The sequence below is a fragment of the Borostomias antarcticus genome (genome assembly GCF_949987555.1).
Source record: "Borostomias antarcticus genome assembly, chromosome: 12".
In the NCBI taxonomy this organism is placed as follows: domain Eukaryota; kingdom Metazoa; phylum Chordata; class Actinopteri; order Stomiiformes; family Stomiidae; genus Borostomias; species Borostomias antarcticus.
In genome coordinates, this window is record NC_140245.1 from 9591519 (window position 1) to 9609294 (window position 17776).

The 17776-nt window shown below is 46.2% G+C and overlaps 1 protein-coding gene across 1 annotated transcript in view; it reads left to right on the top strand.

Moving 5' to 3' along the window:
- The window catches only part of LOC311315689 (zinc finger E-box-binding homeobox 1-like), a gene marked incomplete at its 3' end in the record, with an annotated part of 66708 nt that extends 48932 nt beyond the window's left edge, over positions 1–17776 (top strand). The window contains exons 5-11 of the mRNA XM_084446393.1: positions 3205–3310; positions 3561–5356; positions 7062–7242; positions 8244–8744; positions 17309–17327; positions 17560–17590; positions 17717–17776. Of these exons, the coding sequence (XP_084302519.1) occupies positions 3205–3310; positions 3561–5356; positions 7062–7242; positions 8244–8744; positions 17309–17327; positions 17560–17590; positions 17717–17776 (2694 nt within the window). The remainder of the gene's footprint in view (positions 1–3204; positions 3311–3560; positions 5357–7061; positions 7243–8243; positions 8745–17308; positions 17328–17559; positions 17591–17716) is intronic.

Here is a 17776-nt window from a genome sequence, read left to right on the forward strand (position 1 = left end):
TTATATTGATATGAAGATATGAAAGTAAAGTATTTGCCCTTAGAAGTAAATTGTAATTAAAATGGTTCTTAGCTTAGTGACCTAAGTGTAAGCAGACTTGAAAGGTGAATTGTAATAATATCATGAATGAACAATTTTAAAAATAGTACTCAACAGAATAGGTAATACTCAAGTCTTGATTGAAACTTTTCCTAAATGCTTTATTAAACATACAGACATGCACATTAAAACTAGCCATAAGTTATTATTTTGCATGTGCTCTCAGGACATGTTGTGGTTGTGACCATCTTTGTAAAGAAGAGAGGCATGTAATGCACATGTATACAGTAGTACAGAGTCAGTTGTCTATTGTATAGACAAGGTGTTCAATTTCTCAAGCGTTGTCAGGTGTTGGTTCGAGTGTTCGAGTGTACAGTGGTGCATAGTCAGTTGTCTATTGTATAGACAAGGTGCAAGGTGTCACGTGTTCACTTGTTGGTCCAGGAGGTGGCATGTGTGCCATTGTCATAATTAGAGTGAGGGCCTATGTATAGTACAACCAGAGTACTATAAACAACTGACTCTGCACCACTGTACACTCAAACCAACACCTGACAGCACTTGAGCAATTGAACACCTCGTCTATACAATAGACAACTGACTCTGCACTACTGTACACTATCACTTGAATCAACACCTAACACTTGAGCAATTGAACACCTTGTCTATACAATAGAGAACTTACTCTGCACTACTGTATACTACTGTACAATATACTTGACATGTTATGTAATTGCACTGCCTGTATCATGGACACAGTCACAGCCATACATGATCAGATACTGCTGCTAAAATAGTGCATTAAAATATTGGCCAAAAAATTACATTTATATAAAGCCTTTTTTGTGTCGCGTAGACATACAGTACATTTAATCTGCATAATAACATGATATGGTGGTGAATAAAATCAGTGGTCAGAGCAGATTCCTGGTGCCACAGCACAGGTGGTGTTGTAGTCCTATCCCTAACTGAAAATATTGATCTAGTGATTAGTCAACCCATTGCTAAATCACAAACTACTAAGCTATCCCATAGGAATGAGCCTATAACCATACCGGCTGGGCAAGCTGACTTTGCTAGCTACCTAACCTAGCCCTAATGATATTGTCCTGCTCGATTGCTGTGCAACATATCAACAGATCAGTTGTTAAATGTATTTCACAACACTGGTTATTCTACTCACGAGACAGTCCCAGTCAACTGACATTGCTTGCTGTGTGAATAGTTTAGCTCCGTACGTTGTGAGGCAAGTGTTGGTGACAAGGACTAGCTAGCTTGTAGTAGCTAACCTTAGCTAAAGCACTTTGAGAGAACGTGCACAGTATCTCCAACTCGGGTCTTGAGTTAGGTAGCTAACACTAGCTAGCGTGTTAGCTAGCACTAGCTAACGTTAGCTAGCTATCATTGGGCTTCATTTCCTGAACTTAGCTTTAGCTTAGCGTGCAGCCAGGTTATTTGTTACTGTTTACTTCAGATATTACTCTACATTTCAACTATCCCTTCTCAGTCCTGTTGTCGCATTTCGCTCGCTCATGCCAGACAACAGTCCTTTGCTGGTCCATTCACTTTGCCGTCAAAATAAATCGGTGTCGGCCTAGTTAGGAGAGGCGCTCATATTTACAAGTGTCAGATAAACATGAAACACTTACTTACCTAAGCAAACGGGTCTATTTCAACAACGACAAGGAGGAAGGGAGCGACAAATAGGATTCCCTCTTCTTGGTGTGTCGGCTTACAGCCAACACACAAAAATACAGGAGAAAAATGATGTCAGATGTAATGACAATGATGTGTGTCAGTTGACTGTCACTATATCTATCTACAGTATATATCTCAGTATATATACTGCTCAAATTAAGGGAACACTTACTCACTCTTAATCACATCCAGCCCTCAATGGGTCATTTTGTTCTCTGAGAATTGCACAATGTGATCAATAAAGATTTTCAACTTGGTTATTTCGTTCATGGAGATCCACGATGATGATTGATGACTGTTGTTCCCTTAATTTCTTTGAGCAGTGTATCTCAGTATCTCTCTCTCTCTCTTTTTACCTCCGCCCAGCGAGAACGCAGGGTGAGAGGTCATGTTTTCGGTGTCGTCCGTCTTTTAGCAGGATTACGCAAAAACTACTGCAGCGATTCTCACGAAACTCGGTGGAAGGGTGTAGCATGAGTCAACCTAGAACCCATTATTTTGGAGCGGATCCGAATCACAGGGCGGATCCACAAGTTGCCCAAACCCAGCCGGCCATTTACTGCCATTCATTTTTTGGACCAGGATTACGCGAAAACCTAACAGACCGATTTTCATGAAGGTTGGTGGAGGGGTGTAGCATGGGCCAATTTAGAACCCATTCAGTTTTGGCCCCGAGCCACGAAATGCATTCAGGGGCGGTGGTCTGTGCTCTCTGAGCACCATTTCTAGTTCTCTCTCCGTCCGTTCACTTTGGTGTGGTCTTCCCACTGTCCCTTTCTTTCTCTCTCGTCTGTGTATTTCTCTCTCTCTCTCTCCCTTTCTCTCTCTGCATCCACGTTGGTGTATTCTTTCCACAGTGCAGTCAAAACACCACTTTGGCCTCCTTGTCTTGCAACTTCCACACGCTCATCTCTCTGAGATGGGCTGGCGGCCATGTCCCCCAGCTACACGTCTCTGGCAGACTGTCGGTCTCCGGAACATTCTGAGTAGCGGGGCCGTCCTCCCTCAGAACCAGCCATTAGCTTGATAGAACCGCCTAGACGTGGCTCCTTCTGTTAAGCAGATGCACGTTATGGATTTGTCTTGAGCGTTCCGATTCATCATCCTGTCAGAGGCTGGCGCTAGCGCTGTCCAGCCCGCTGACCTCGGCAGGAAGGCGTCCCGCTCAGGTGAACAGCCAGCGCATAACGCCCCTGCTATCGACGCGATTGGCGTCTGAGTAAAAGATGAGGGAATATTAAGGAACGTTGGTCGTTTTCCAGCAACCTTTCACTTTGAGTTCCACTCTCTCTCGGTTTGGTTCTGCTGTGGTACAGGGAATTTAACACGGAGACGAGCAGAACGTTTTTGGGGATGGGAGCTCCTGCTTTGGTACAGATTTTTACACACGTTCCAAGTCCAATCAAAAAGAGGCACCAACACAGAAGGAAGTTGCTCATCCTCACTCTGTTTCTCCGCCTCTCACAGCGTCACGTAACCCCGACGGGAGGAAACAGGAAGTTCAAGTGTACCGAGTGTTCCAAGGCTTTCAAATACAAGCACCACCTCAAGGAACACCTGCGCATCCACAGTGGTGAGTCATTGGCAAAAGCCACACACACACACACACACACACACACACACACACACACACACAGACAGATCCCACAAAAGGTGAAATTACTTGCTTACTGGTGTTTGTTTATATTCAATTTCCGGACCAAAAAGATATGTGAGAGATATCCCAGGAAAATGTCTAGAGGCGATCTTTAATCACACAGTTCTGGTCATTCTCAGCTCTTAGTTTCCTCACCTCCATCTTGTGTCCTTCCCCGTGTTCTCAGGCGAGAAGCCGTACGAGTGTCCCAACTGTAAGAAGCGCTTCTCCCACTCGGGGTCATACAGCTCCCACATCAGCAGTAAGAAGTGCGTGGGCTCCGTCACCCCCAACGGCATCCCCCGTCCCGCCATCAAGCCCGCCCTGCCGGCCTCCCAGGCCCCGCTCCCCGCCCCGGCCCCGCCTACCGCCCCCCGGCTGCAGCTGAGGGAGAAGACGGAGGGCAAGCCCCTCCAGGAGCAGCTCCCCCTCAACCAGATCAAACCAGAACCCGTCGAGTACGAGCTCAAGCCCGCGCCGGCCGCGCAAGCCGACGCGCCGCAGCCAGCCGCCAACGGAGGAGGGGCGGCTGCGGCGCCGGTCGCATTGCCCCCGGGCATGGTCCAGGCGGTCGTCGTGCCCACCATGGGGCTGATGTCGCCGATCAGCATCAACCTGAGCGACCTCCAGAACGTGCTGAAGGTGGCGATGGACGGCAACATCCTGCGGCAGGTGCTGGGGACGGCCAACAGCGTGGTGACGCAGGGGAAGCAGGGAGTTGTAGTCCAGCAGGGCCAGCAGCAGCAGGTCATCTCCACCATCAGCCTGCCTGCCTTCGTTGACCAAGACGGCAACACCAAGATCATCATCAACTACAGCCTGAACCCCAGCCTGGCCCCGCCCATCTCCTCCCAGCCAATCAAGAGGAAGGAGGTGCCGCCGCCGCCCCCGGCCGCCAAGACTCCCGACGCTTCCAAGATGGAGAAGCTGCCTCACGACCTCAGCGTCGTCAAGACGGAGCCCGCCCCGGGGCCCGATGACAAGGCCGAGGCGGGAGTAGAGGCAGAGAAGACGTCGGAAGCCAAGACCGCCGAATCATGTTTACTCTGTGACGACTGCCCCGGCGGTCTGGACGCACTGCACGCTCTCCACGCCAAACCCCCCAACGGAGGTTCCGATGACTCCTCCCCCCTGGACCCCTCACTCGCTGCTCTCCTGGAGGAGGGGGGGCCCCCGCTGGGGAAACCCCCCCCGAAGGACCTCCTCTCCCTCCTCAAAGCTTACTTCGCCTCCAACATGGATCCCTCGGAGGACGAGCTGGCTAAGATCTCCGACTCGGTCAGCCTGCCCGTGGGTGTGGTCAAGAAGTGGTTTGAGAAGATGAAGCGTGGTCAGATCACGGTTGGACCGCATGCTACGCCTGCCTCGGATAAGTCTCAAGTCACTGACCTCAGTGTCATGTCCGAAAAGGTCGGAGAAGCCAAGGGCCCACCCACCACAACCACAACCCCAACCCCGACGGACCAGGACACAGCCGCCCAATCCTCCAATGAGGGCGGCCGCACTGGCCCCGCCTCCCCCTCAGGTTCCGCCTCTAACCCCGCCCCCTCACCACTAAACCTCTCCTCCTCAGGCCTGGTCATCGTCAAAACAGAGGAAGAGGAGGAGGAGTTGGGTGCCACCCAGGCGGAGCCTCTAGACCTCTCACTCCCCAAAAATCTTCGGGACGGGGCGCCAGATCCTCAGAAAACCCCCCCGAAACCCCAAGACCAGCCCCTCAACCTCAGCTGCCTGAGGAAGGAGCAGCTCCAGGGCGGCGGCGCCATCTACATGGTCCCGCAGACGGCCAGCCCCGTCAACATCGTGGCCGCCCAGCTGCCCACCCTGGTGGCTATCACCAGCCAGGGCACCACGGTGCCGTGCCTGCGCGCCATCAACACCACCACCAAACGGACTATCCTCATCCCCCAGCTCACCTACACCTACACCACTACCACCAGTGGCAACGCCGGGGCCAACACGGTCATACTCAACGGTTGCCAGGTTTGTAGCTTTGCAGAAATGCGTGAGACAGCTCGGCGTCTGTAGTGATGAAGAGATAAGCGTTGTGTGTATATATATTATGGACACGGGGGTAGAGTTGAGCAACTGTATCAAACGCACCGTAATCTAATGCATTTCCTATTAGATACATAACCAAATTCAAAAGTAAGATAACAATATAGATTTGCCTGCATCGGTCTGTGATTCATGAAAAGCCGCAGTAGCGCAGATAGCCTCACCGTCACAGGCTTTTTCATGTTCTCATGTTCTCTCTAATCACCCACAGCAGACACACACACACACAGTTACTGTAAGCCTATGTACAGTACATTCTCTGAGAACGCGGAGGAATGCGCTGTGTCCAGCCTCCTGCAGCTGTGCTTAATAGCCCCAGCCCACAGGAGGCTGAGCGTGGAGGCGGAGCAGTCCAGCACTTGGCTGGACGATCTGGGCTTGGTCCAGAGTTTCCCCTGGGTCCTAGAATAATGTATGTACCAGCTGAGGTTACCTAATACGGTGTGTGTGCCTGTGTGTGTGTGTGTGCGTGTGTTTGTGTTTGTGCGCGTGACTGCAGTCCGGAGTTGGATTCTTTCACTCTGCTGGAGAGCTCAGTGGGGTGGGGGAGAGCGGACAAAGTTAATACGTGTGAATAGAGCTTATCAGAAACCCCACATGTTGAAGTTCAGTCTGAAAGATCTGGCAGGTCTTTGGTCATGCTGAGGTCTTGAATACTGGTCTTTCTGTCTCTCTCTATCACACACACACACACACAAACACACACACAGGTCTGGGGATGCTATAGAACAATTTAGTTGCACTGTGTTATGACCCAGCTCGTAGAGTCGCAACAAAAAGGGGAGTCACACTACCAACGCAGACTGTTAAGAATATTTAATAAGTGGCTACTTAAATCATACAAACAATAATCAACTAGTATGGGATGTGAATATCAGTATTTCAGTGGTGTAGTGTAATGTATGGATGCAAAGACAACAGTATGGTAAAGGTGGATGTTGCAAGGTGTAAACCAAAAGTCCAAATCAAAACTAAGGTGCTCCTGGGGAGAGAGAGAGCTCTGCTTCTGGATGGCCCTTATACTCCAGGCACACCTACGCCAGGTGCACCTGATCAGGAGCCACTCCCAGACTCCACCTGCTGGAATGGGAAGAAAAGACCCAGCCTATTTCCAACCCCCAGCCAGGGGACTGGGAGTCGTCACACACTGTTAACCAAGTGTTCTCAATAAGGAATGACCGCATACCTTAATATTTACGACATTGCCATTTAAAGACCCGATGGACATTTCCTGGTAATCTTTAGGAACATCTTGACATCGCTTACATCCGCTAGCCGGCGGTCAATCCAGTCACACTCTCAATCCAAACCCATGGGATTTCAAGTTCAAGTTCAAGGCTTTTATTGTCATGTGTATTATAAATTACAATGAAATGCACTATGCCCAGCACTCTCAGACATCAAGACATGACTTAAGACATAAGACAGTAAGACATTACAACAATATGACAGGAGACGTTTACAAAATAAGACATTAAGACACTACAGACATTACGAAATACGACAATAAGACATTACAAAGAGACATTAAAGTGCATAGAGCATTTATTACACATGTTCCAGTTGACTTACGCGTATAAATCCAGGTTTCCTGATCAAATAAGCATTGAAATGGTCTCTCCTCCCGCAGGAGAACAAGCAAGACAGCGGCTCGGAGGGCGTGTCCGGCGTGGAGGAGCAGAACGACTCGGACTCCGCCCCTCCTCACAAGAAGCTGAGGCGCCTGGAGAGCGGGATGTACTTCTGTGACCTGTGTGACAAGATCTTCCAGAAGAGCAGCTCGCTGCTCCGCCATAAATACGAGCACACAGGTACTAACAAAGATGGCCTGGCTGACAAGACGGGCGACTAACAAGATGGCTACCTCGGGTTGGGAATCTTTTGTGTGAAGTTGGCTCTAGGTTTTAAAATGCCTTTGCAGTTCCTCTGAAAGCACACACACACACACACACACACACACACACATACATACACAAATTTTTTCCTATGATATTTGTAGCCAATGGCTGTAACCTCTGATCTGATTTGGATATGGTGTCACGTCTAGGTTCTGTTAACAATTAGCTAGGCTAGGCTAATCTGAAAGGGTAGACAGCCATGACTACACTCAGCCTGCACGCACACGTACACACACACACACACACACACACACACACCACTCTCAGCCCTGTGGCACTGACAAGCTGGCATGGGGCAACCATGCACAGGCCAAATTACTTCAGAAATAGGGTTGGGTTTAACAGCACTGTTAAAATGGGCCCAGTTGGTCTCTCCCTTCACAACCCTGGTGGAAAAGACCAGTTGGCCTCTCCCATCTGGACTTTTAAAAAGCACAAGTTCAGCGGAACAATTCAGCCACAAACACTAGATATCAATCCTCTCCACAGTGTTTGCGTTCGTTTTCAGGTGAGTTTTCCCATACATTTTTCTCCCTTTGTAATGTAAGGCAACAGTGTAGGCATACAGACAGACACTCACACACACACACACACACACACAGGAAGTCAAGCGATCGACTAGTTACAGATTGATATCTCAAAACTTCAACGGTCTCAAACACCTGCCTTGTAACAGTGGCACCATCCAACCCTGAAACCCTGAACCCACTCTATCACCCTCTCTCTCTCTCTCTCTCTCACCCTCCCTCTCTCTCTCACCTTCTCTCTCTCTGTCACCATCACTCTCTCTCTCTCACCCTCTCTCGCTCCCTCTCTCGCTCCCTCACTCTCTCACCCTCTCTCTCTCTCACCCTCACTCTCTCTTACCCTCACTCTCTCACCCTCTCTCTCTCTCTCTCTCTCCCCGTCCGCAGGCAAGCGACCCCATGGGTGTAACATCTGCAGGAAAGCCTTCAAACACAAGCACCACCTGATAGAGCACTCGCGCCTGCACTCCGGGGAGAAACCGTACCAGTGTGACAAGTGCGGGAAGCGCTTCTCCCACTCCGGCTCCTACTCCCAGCACATGAACCACCGCTACTCCTACTGCAAGAAAGACGGGGCGGGGGCCCGCGCCAGGGCACCGGGGGGCCAGGAGGGCCTTCAGGCCGGGGAGCGGGAGGAGGCCGACAGCCCCCTCCTCCTCCTGGGACAGCAGTCAGACAGCAGGCCCACCTCCACCTCCCCGCCCTCCCAGCTGGACTCTGACGAGAGGGAGAGCGAGGAGGAAGAGGAGGAGGAGGACGAGGACGACGAGGGGATGGAGGCGGTGAGCATGGACGACATCCGGGTGGTGCAGGTGGGCGACGACGGAGAGTGTGAGACGTACGAGGGGGAGTTTGAGGAGGAAGACGAGAGGAGAGAGGAGGAGGAGGGTGAGGACGAAGGGAGGAGAGAGGAGGTGGAGGAGGGTGAAAGGGGAGGGGAGGGGGAGGAGAGGAGAGATGAAGAGAAGGTTGAGGAAGAAGGGGGAGGAGAGGAGGAGGAGAATGAGAGGGGAGAAGAGAACGAGGAGAGGGGAGGTGGGGAACAGGAGGGAGGAGAAGAGGGGGAGGAGGAAGGAAGGAGAGAAGAGGGAGATCCAGAGGATGTGGTGTTTGAAGAGGAGGTGGTGGAAGTGCAGTTGGATCACGAGTCCGAGAACGAGGAGGAGGAGGAGGAAGAGGCAATGGAAGAGAAGAAAACCATGGTAACTGAGGACGCTATGGAAACAGAGGACAAAGAACCGCATGTGGAAAAGACCATAAAGGAGGGGTTGGAGAACGGTCCCACAACAGAGAACGTCATGAATGGTGAATGAAGGAAAAAAAAGAACATTGAAGTACATGAGTGAAGTACGTTCTGCAAGTATTAAGAACAATGAAATTAACGGTGTCAAATAAGACAAAAACCTCATATTTTCAACAAAAAAAAGAGAAAAAAAAGCAGAGTAACAACCATGGTTGCTAGATGCTGTGTCTCGGTCCACTACTGTGTACAAATCCCTGTGTGCCTCAACCAGAAAAAACAACATGTTTTTTTTTTCTTGTAAAAAGAATATCAGTGTTAGAAATTGTTTATAGAAGATTTTAAAGGAAACAAACTCACCCAAGGACTTGTTAGAGTTGACCCGTTTAAAAAGAAAAAGACATCCCTGAGCTTTTTTTTCTGTTGTCAGTGTTACTAATTTTGTCACTCATGCTTTAACCGTTTGAACCTGTACATATGATAGATTTCTATACCTTTTTATTGCCAATGAAGTTTGCTAAATCAGTATTTTATTGAGTTTTAAGAACAACAAAAAACTCTGCACTACATTATTCCTGGTGAACCTATGGATACAACATGCCTCATGTATTGTCTGCCCTTTCAGTATTACAATGTCCACACTAGCTAGTTCTTCTCCATGTTAGCATAGCATTTGATTTTGTAAGTTGTTTTTTTTCCGGTTTGATTGTTAGCCTTAAAGAAGAAAAATTAAGTATTCTTGGGGATGGAGGGTGGGGGGTATTATTGGGTGATGTGGCCTATGACGCCATAACCAAACTCTTTCAATCAGGTAAAATGAGGTGGAGTCACAACCTCAAAGCCAGCCAGCATTCTAACCGATGCTTCTCCTAGAGGCCCTGTCCATCAGTCTGATCGCCCCTACTAACCACTTGACTTGACTTCTCCTGTCATCTCCTAGGATTGTGGTAGCTCCACACTAGTATGAGAGGCTTTGGTAGTTGGAGGTAGGATGGTGCTAGCTCAACACTAGCCTCGGCATGATGGATAGAGCTCTAGTCATATGTGTTTCTGGTCAATTTATTAGATACTTAGGTGTGTGTATGGCAGGATTTTGGTCAGTTCCATTTCAGTTCTGTAAATAATTTCAATCATAGAATCTGAATTTCACATCACATTTGGGATTGATTGATTGGTTGATTGATTGATTGATTGGTTGGTTGATTGATTTAATTGAAAGCGAATTGGCCCCATCCCTGGTGTGGGAAGTAAAGGTGGTATGGTTCATTTCTGGACAGGGCCCTTTTTATTTTATCAGCTTGGTTTTCAATGAAGGATCAGTTCTATGAAGTCATATGAGACAGGAGGGAGGGGTCAGTACAGAGCCCCGCCCCCAACACCTCCAGCCTTATGCAACAGACCTGTGAGCTGTAAGTGCCATTGAGCAGTATTTTTCTTTCTAATTCACAGTTGTAGCCAGTACTTTTTCTTCTGTGTAAGGACCCATATTGACTGATGTTTGTTTACTTGCTCAGACTGTCATTTTCTCTATGCCAAGATGGGTAAATACAGTAGGTATCCAACAGTTGGAAGGGTACAGGTTCAAGGTGAACTTAGACAGAGAGCTTTATTTTCCTGTGTCGGATCGTCAGTCAGTGTTAATTGAGTGCACTTGTTTTAAAAATGGTGGCAAGCTAACCCGCACTTCAGGTAACAAACGTAAGTGAATGTGGTCCCGTTTTATGAAGTGTTGATTTTACCTAACAGTGTTACAGAATTGCTTTCAGTTTTTTTGTGTGTCCTGTGTATGTTTTCAGCAATGGCAGTATTAGAACTCTTTTCACTGATAAAGTGTACTTGTTTAGTTTTTAGAGGACTTTTTATATTTATGTGTCTTATTTTTATATTTTTCTTTGTGGTTATTTATTACACAGTGTAGTGTACAATACTGTAGTTTGAATTGATACAATAATATATTTTAGTATGAAAACTGATTTGAAGGCAAGTTAATCTGGAGCAAGGAGTGAAGCTCTGAGAAGAGAGGTTTGTTTTTTTAATAACATAAAAGTATTACGTAAAGCATCACTTCTGCTGAAGCTAAAAGAGGAAAAAAGACTTAAACAGAAATGTCCAAAACATAAACTGTTACATGTGCATCCACCATCAGGTTTTTTAGACCTGTCCTCACGCTGTTATAAAGCTACTGAAAATGTGATTATAAAGCATGAACCCTTGCTGTTGTGATGAAGGACTGACCTTGTTATATAATGATGTAAATCACCCCCAAGACACATTTAGATCGTCAAACACTTTTTCTGTTTTGTGCCAACTTGTTATATTGTACTGTTACTGTATGTCGAAGGCTACACCTTTTTTTAATCCCCATTAGACCCACAGTTGTTTTTTATCGTTTTTATTTCAGTTTTGCTCCATTTTGTATGACTCCCCACCATAATAAAATAGAAGGAAGTGTTTCTGAGTGGGTTGTTCCTTCACTTGATCACATCTCACACAGCACAACCACAGACGGCAGCAGGGAGATTGTGCTCACAAGGACTTAGAAATATGATATGAACACTTATTTGGTGAAGTTAGTTTTTGGTGACTACACTCACACACACACACACACAGGAGCTCTTCCATAACCACTGATAATGTCAACAAGGAGCATGTATTGTACCTAAGGCAAAATTCTCTCTTGTGGCACATGTGCTGTCACTACTATGCTGTAGATATTAGGTGTTTACACGCTGCGCATGTGAACAACAATGAAAGCACAGTTCAGATCATGCTTGGTCAACAGAATGGGCAGTGAATACACATCAGTATCACGTGCATGCTGTACAACTTCACGTTGTGTACTGTATTTTTAAAGATAAGCCAATCTTTTTTAGATAACTAAAATTACAGGACCTAAAATCAAATGTTTTGAGATAGGGCGATAGTTATTTAGGTCACATGTGCAGGATGGGAGACACCCCACCCTCATCTCAGGGCCAAGTACAAAGTCTGAAGTTTCTTATGTTGTATTGACAGATACAGTACGTTTCTGTGAAAGTTTTCCTATAGTGAGGTTAGGAATAGTGTTGTCACGATGCCACATTTTTGACTTCGATACCAATACCAAATTTAGTATCACAATACTCAATACTGAAACAGTACTTGAAATTGAAACGATACTAATTCGATACACGATACTAGGGGTGTAACGGTACGCAAAAATCACGGTTCAGTAGGCTACATACAGTACCTCAGTTTTGAAGTCATTATTAACTTTTGTAAACATTAAAGGGGTAACGTTAGTTAATTGGTAGACTTCTAGTTCATCGAGCGGTCATTAAAAATGACCAAATGTTAAGAAGTGGACATCATTGGATTCCCCTCTGCCTACAGAATCTAGCTTTTATTGTTGGTAGTCAAATGGTGTCATATAGCCTGGTGGTGTCTAGCTAGCGAATGTAGCTGGTAGCAGCATGCAACCGTGGAGATAATAACATGGGCACTATCATGTTAAGTCAGGGAGAGAGGACAGTGAAATTTGTCACAGTGGCATCGAGTGTGGATGGTCCAGGCTAGCCAGCTATATTTTAGGTAGCATAGCGCCGTCAACAGCCCTCGTTCTCTAGCCTGCCAACTTGCTCTTAGCTGAGCTCATTTGCATGTGAAAAGAAGCGCTCAATCCGCTCTATCTGATCTCGTGGTCAATGGAGGGGTATAGAGGCATGCTAGAGCGCTTATTCTGAGTGGTATTTTCAGCAAAAATACTTAAAGGAGTAGTAAAGGGAAAATGCATGTTTAGCCCTGTTTTAAGGTTACTTATGATCATATACAATGGTTCAGATCAAAACGTTGACAAAACTAACACTTTTGAGAAAGTCTGATAATTGCTCTACCACCGTTTAGGTCATACAATGGATGTGGGTGGGCACCTTGAAAAATCATTCAAAAACATGTTAAACTCTCGATTTCAAAGACAAGAAGCTCACCGAGGGGGTAATTGGTGTCCGTTGGTGTTCTGACATTAAATTCGCCGCAAAGTATGAATCCTGTAGGGTTTTATTGATCATTTTATGAAATCCATTGACTTGTATTGAGGCGACCGTTGTAGATGTGTAGATCAATCCGCAGAGGGGTTTCAGGAAGCGGAACTACTTACGGTAGCTATTGTTATTGTTTATGTTGATAGGCTACCTAGTTAGAAGTATACACACGTATGTGCTGCGACTAAATAGTTCTATGCTAAATATTTAAAAAAGCCTTTCCAGATGAACTAGAATCTTACTTTATGGCGAATTATATGTCAGAACGTCAACTAACACCTCGGTGAGCATCTTGTCTTTGAAATTGAGAGTTTAACATGTTTTTTGAATGATGCCCAAAGGTGCCCACCCACATCCATTGTATGACCAAAACGGTGGTAGAGCAATTATCAGACTTTCTCAAAAGTGCTAGTCTTGTCAACGTTTTGATTTGAACCATTGTATATGATCATATGTAACCTTAAAACAGGGCTAAACATGCATTTTCCCTTTACTACTTCTTTAAAGACATGTTTTGGGGACCCCAAAGACTTATATTATTAAATTGTTGAAAATTTGCATAATAGGACCACTTTAAATTGCTTCTTGTGCCTCTCTCCATCTTGTGTTGGGAACAAGCTGTCTCTATTATTAGTGATGATACATCAATAGTTCATTTGAAATTACACCAATTGTGAAAAAAATGTGGCCATAAGCGTCCAAATTTGGTGGCTAAAGACATTCTAATGCCACTATTCAATCACTGATCTTAATTATGGGGGATTTTCCTGTCTCAACGTGCTGCGTCCACTTGATTCACATAGGCCTTCGGTAGGCTACTGCATGGTTGCTGAAGCACCCACTTCACACTGCTAATAGGGGATGAGCTGCATTGTTGTTACTGTAGCGCATGTCTGAGCTTCCTAACGTTGGCTGCCCCAGCTAGCAAGCATGATGCAAGTAGTTAGCTAGACAAGCAAGATAACTAAATGTTGGTCAGTGCCAGCTGCGTTAATTAGCTGGCTGGCTAGCTAATATAACGTGCCTGCTAACTTAGCTCTACGAGATTGACAGTCAGTGTTGTGTTAACATACTAACTTATCAGAGTTAACTATCTGCATCAGTTTTGGACAAATTTGTGCAGAGGTGTTCATGATATCATTAACTATTCGTGTAGGGCTAGGATTGACTCTATTCAGCTGTCTTCGAGTTGCACAGATAGGAGTTGAGGAGGTAGCCTGGTATGACCTGGGTTCAAGGCTGGCTACTTGACAGAGACCGCCCTCCTTGCAGTGATGGAGTCACTTCATGCCGCGAGAGCGAATGCTCTCTCCTCAGTCCTGATACTCCTAGACCTGTCAGCAGCATTTGATACGGTAGACCACCAGATCCTCCTCTCCACTCTCGAGGAGAAAGGCATCGCTGGCTCTGCACGCTCCCTGTTTGCATCCTACGATGGGCCGCTCCTACCATGTGACATGGAGAGGGTCGATGTCGGAACCGCGTAGTCTGACTACCGGGCTTCCACAAGGGTCTGTCCTGGGTCCTCTCCTGTTTTCCCTCTACACTACATCTCTGGGCTCTGTCATTCGCTCACATGGCTTCTCCTATCACTGCTATGCCGATGACACCCAACTGGTCCTGTCATTTCCCCCTTCTGATACACAAGTGGAGACACGCATAGCTGGGTGCTTGGCTGACATCTCGGAGTGGATGACGACACATCACCTCAAGCTCAATCTGGACAAGACTGAGCTGCTGTTCCTCCCGGGGAAGGGAGGAAGACCTCGACCTGGCCATCACCATTGAAGACACAGTGGTGACCCCGACTCGGACTGCGAGGAACCTGGGTGCGACCCTGGATGACCAACTGTCGTTTTCTGCACATGTCACATCCGTCACAGGCTCCTGCAGATTCATGCTCTGTGAATTAGAAGAGGTGTGTGTGTGTGTGTGTGTGTCAGTATGTTTGTGCACAAAGACCACCTTAAAGTTAACAACTCTCTACTTCTCCTACCCTGCCATTATCACCGCTCTCTCTCTCTCTCACACACACATGCACACACACCTCCCCTCTCTCTCTCTCTCCTACAGTTAAGGTGTTTAAATCTCATCCATTTACCATTCAACTCTATTCTGTATCTCCTTTGGGTTGCTACTTAGAAAAAATCCTCTCCTGATATCAGTCAAATATCAACTTGGAACGATACTTATCTCTCTGTGGCTGTGGGAATGTCCTCACACAGTGTCAACATAAGAGCAGCCTTTGGGGGAAAAAACAAACTGTGTATTAATAAAGATGTACAGCTCTAGTGTGTGTGGGGGGGTTGAGGAACTGGATATGAGTTGTAGAGAATTCTGATGGTGAATAAAGTATGTATGGCTTGATGAGTGTTGGAGGAATGGGGCAACAATCACTAATGTATTAAGATTTTAAAAACAGTAACATATATAGACTGATTATGTAATGTATAGAAGAGCTGTGTTTTGGGGGGGCGAATGTAATTTTCCAAACTAACTGCTGTTCATGACTTAATCTGATTGGAATAAAGGCCTCCATTGAGATCCTGTAATAATCTGTGACACTTCCTGTTTGAATGTCCTATGATCACGCGCACACACACACACACACACACGCACGCGCACACACACACACACACACACACACACACACACACAGTTTGTACTGTACAGTCTGCAGGAACTTTTATAATGAAATATTCTGTTCAGAAACACACCTCTTTATCTGATCATGAGACATTTTCCAGAAAGGACAGATTATAATCTATGTTTGCAGGCCTATAACGTCAGGGAAGCTGAATATCAACCCCTGTGTGTGTGTGTGTGTGTGTGTGTGTGTGTGTGTGTGTGTGTGTGTGTGTGTGTGTGCCTGCGCACACCTGAGGAGGAAACAAGTCTATGAAGTTAGTGAAACTGAATCCCTCTAGATTGCATGAGAGCGTGTTCCGATTGCGATGTGTTGATCTGAAGAGCAGGGGGCAGAGGAGAGCCTTCCCAACGGGGAATGGCAGCGTTTCCATGCAAGAAACCCGCGAGAGTTAGACGTACATTCCAAACCCCACTTTAATTTGAATATCTGTCAGAAATACATGAATTAATCATGAGACATTATGTTTTAAATATATCAACAAACATGCAGTTCCATACCAGTTATACAAACATATTTATTTGTAAAACTGTAAAACACAAAAAGTGAATAATGAAGAGCATTGTGCCTCCATTGATTCTCTTAGCCTACAGGGTGAAAAGCAGGTGACCATTGAAGGTGCAGTGACGATTTTCATTATCAAAAATCCGCCATCCAGCCCAGAGATGCATGTAGACCACATCTCCCACCTCCAGCACCAGGGAGACCCCATTGGAGGAGCTAACATCATGACTTGGTTGATAAGCATAAGCTATAGCTACATGTTGTCCATTCTTATGCAAGGCTGCTGTACTACGAGAACCACCATTTTCGAAGATGAAAAATCTGAACAGGTAGAGTCCTCTCACTGGTGCTGTGAAGATCCCTGTGTGAGAGGCAAACATTCAGACAGGAACTGCGCTTTCATTTTTATAGTTCACACACAATTTACAACAATTTCCATACACCTCCATGTGTGATATTTCTAGCACCCTGTCCAGCTGTAATGCATGTTCAAGTCATTACTGTATGTTCAGCCAAATACACCTGAACTAATACATGAGCATACGTGCCTGTGGTGGGGTTGTAGGCGTTGCCAATGTTGGTGAAGATATGTTTGTAGACCAGTGTAATTCCAATGTCGTAGGGTCCAACGAATCCAGTTTGATCATCAGCGTGAAGTGCTGCGGAAAAAGCCACCTTCCTGTCTGTAGATAGAGATCAGACAAAATCATCTCATTCTTTAAAAGTGCTTCAATGTAGAGAAGAATCCACATCACACACTTCAATTTTTCTCTGATATATGGAATCATCTGACATCAGACAACTTTTTGGTCCTGAGAATATCTGACAGACTTTTGAGAGTATTACCCTTTAAAGTCGCACTGAAATATAAAAAGCATTCTGTCCCATTTTGGTTCACATAATTGGTCATAGTGTTCACCCATTCAACAACGTATGCCAAAAGAATTACAAAATTCTACTTTTGTTGTAATCTTATATCAAAGTATATAATTTCTGACTACAGATGCCAGTTCTCTTCATTACCTTCACTGTGTCTCCTCAGAACTTCAACTTGACTCTCGGTGAGGTTGGAGCGAGTTTCCAACATGCTCAGTTTTACTGCCTGGCCTGAAATTACATTCACACAACTAATGAGTTTGAAAGCCAGGGGTCATTTCTTGTTCAGATAACACATTTGAATTCCACCAAATTTGCAATTAATTATTTTATTTTATTTTATTTACCTTCATCCCTCCTGGTCAGGTCATCCACTGTGGATGTTAGAGTGTCCACCTGTCTCTGACTGTCTCTCAGGCGGGCCTCCATGTCTCTCAGCTCAGCCTTGGTGTGTGTCAGCTCTACCCTCTGCTCTGCCATCATGGCGCTCATCTCTCTCAGCACAGTGTGGAGGTCAGGCTGGCAGTTCTGCTGGAGAGCTCCAGCTCTCTGTTGCTGTGTCCTTCTCCGTCAGTCTGCCGTCTCTGTCCTCAACCTGCTGGATCTCATTCCCTCCGACAGCATCCTGGTCTGA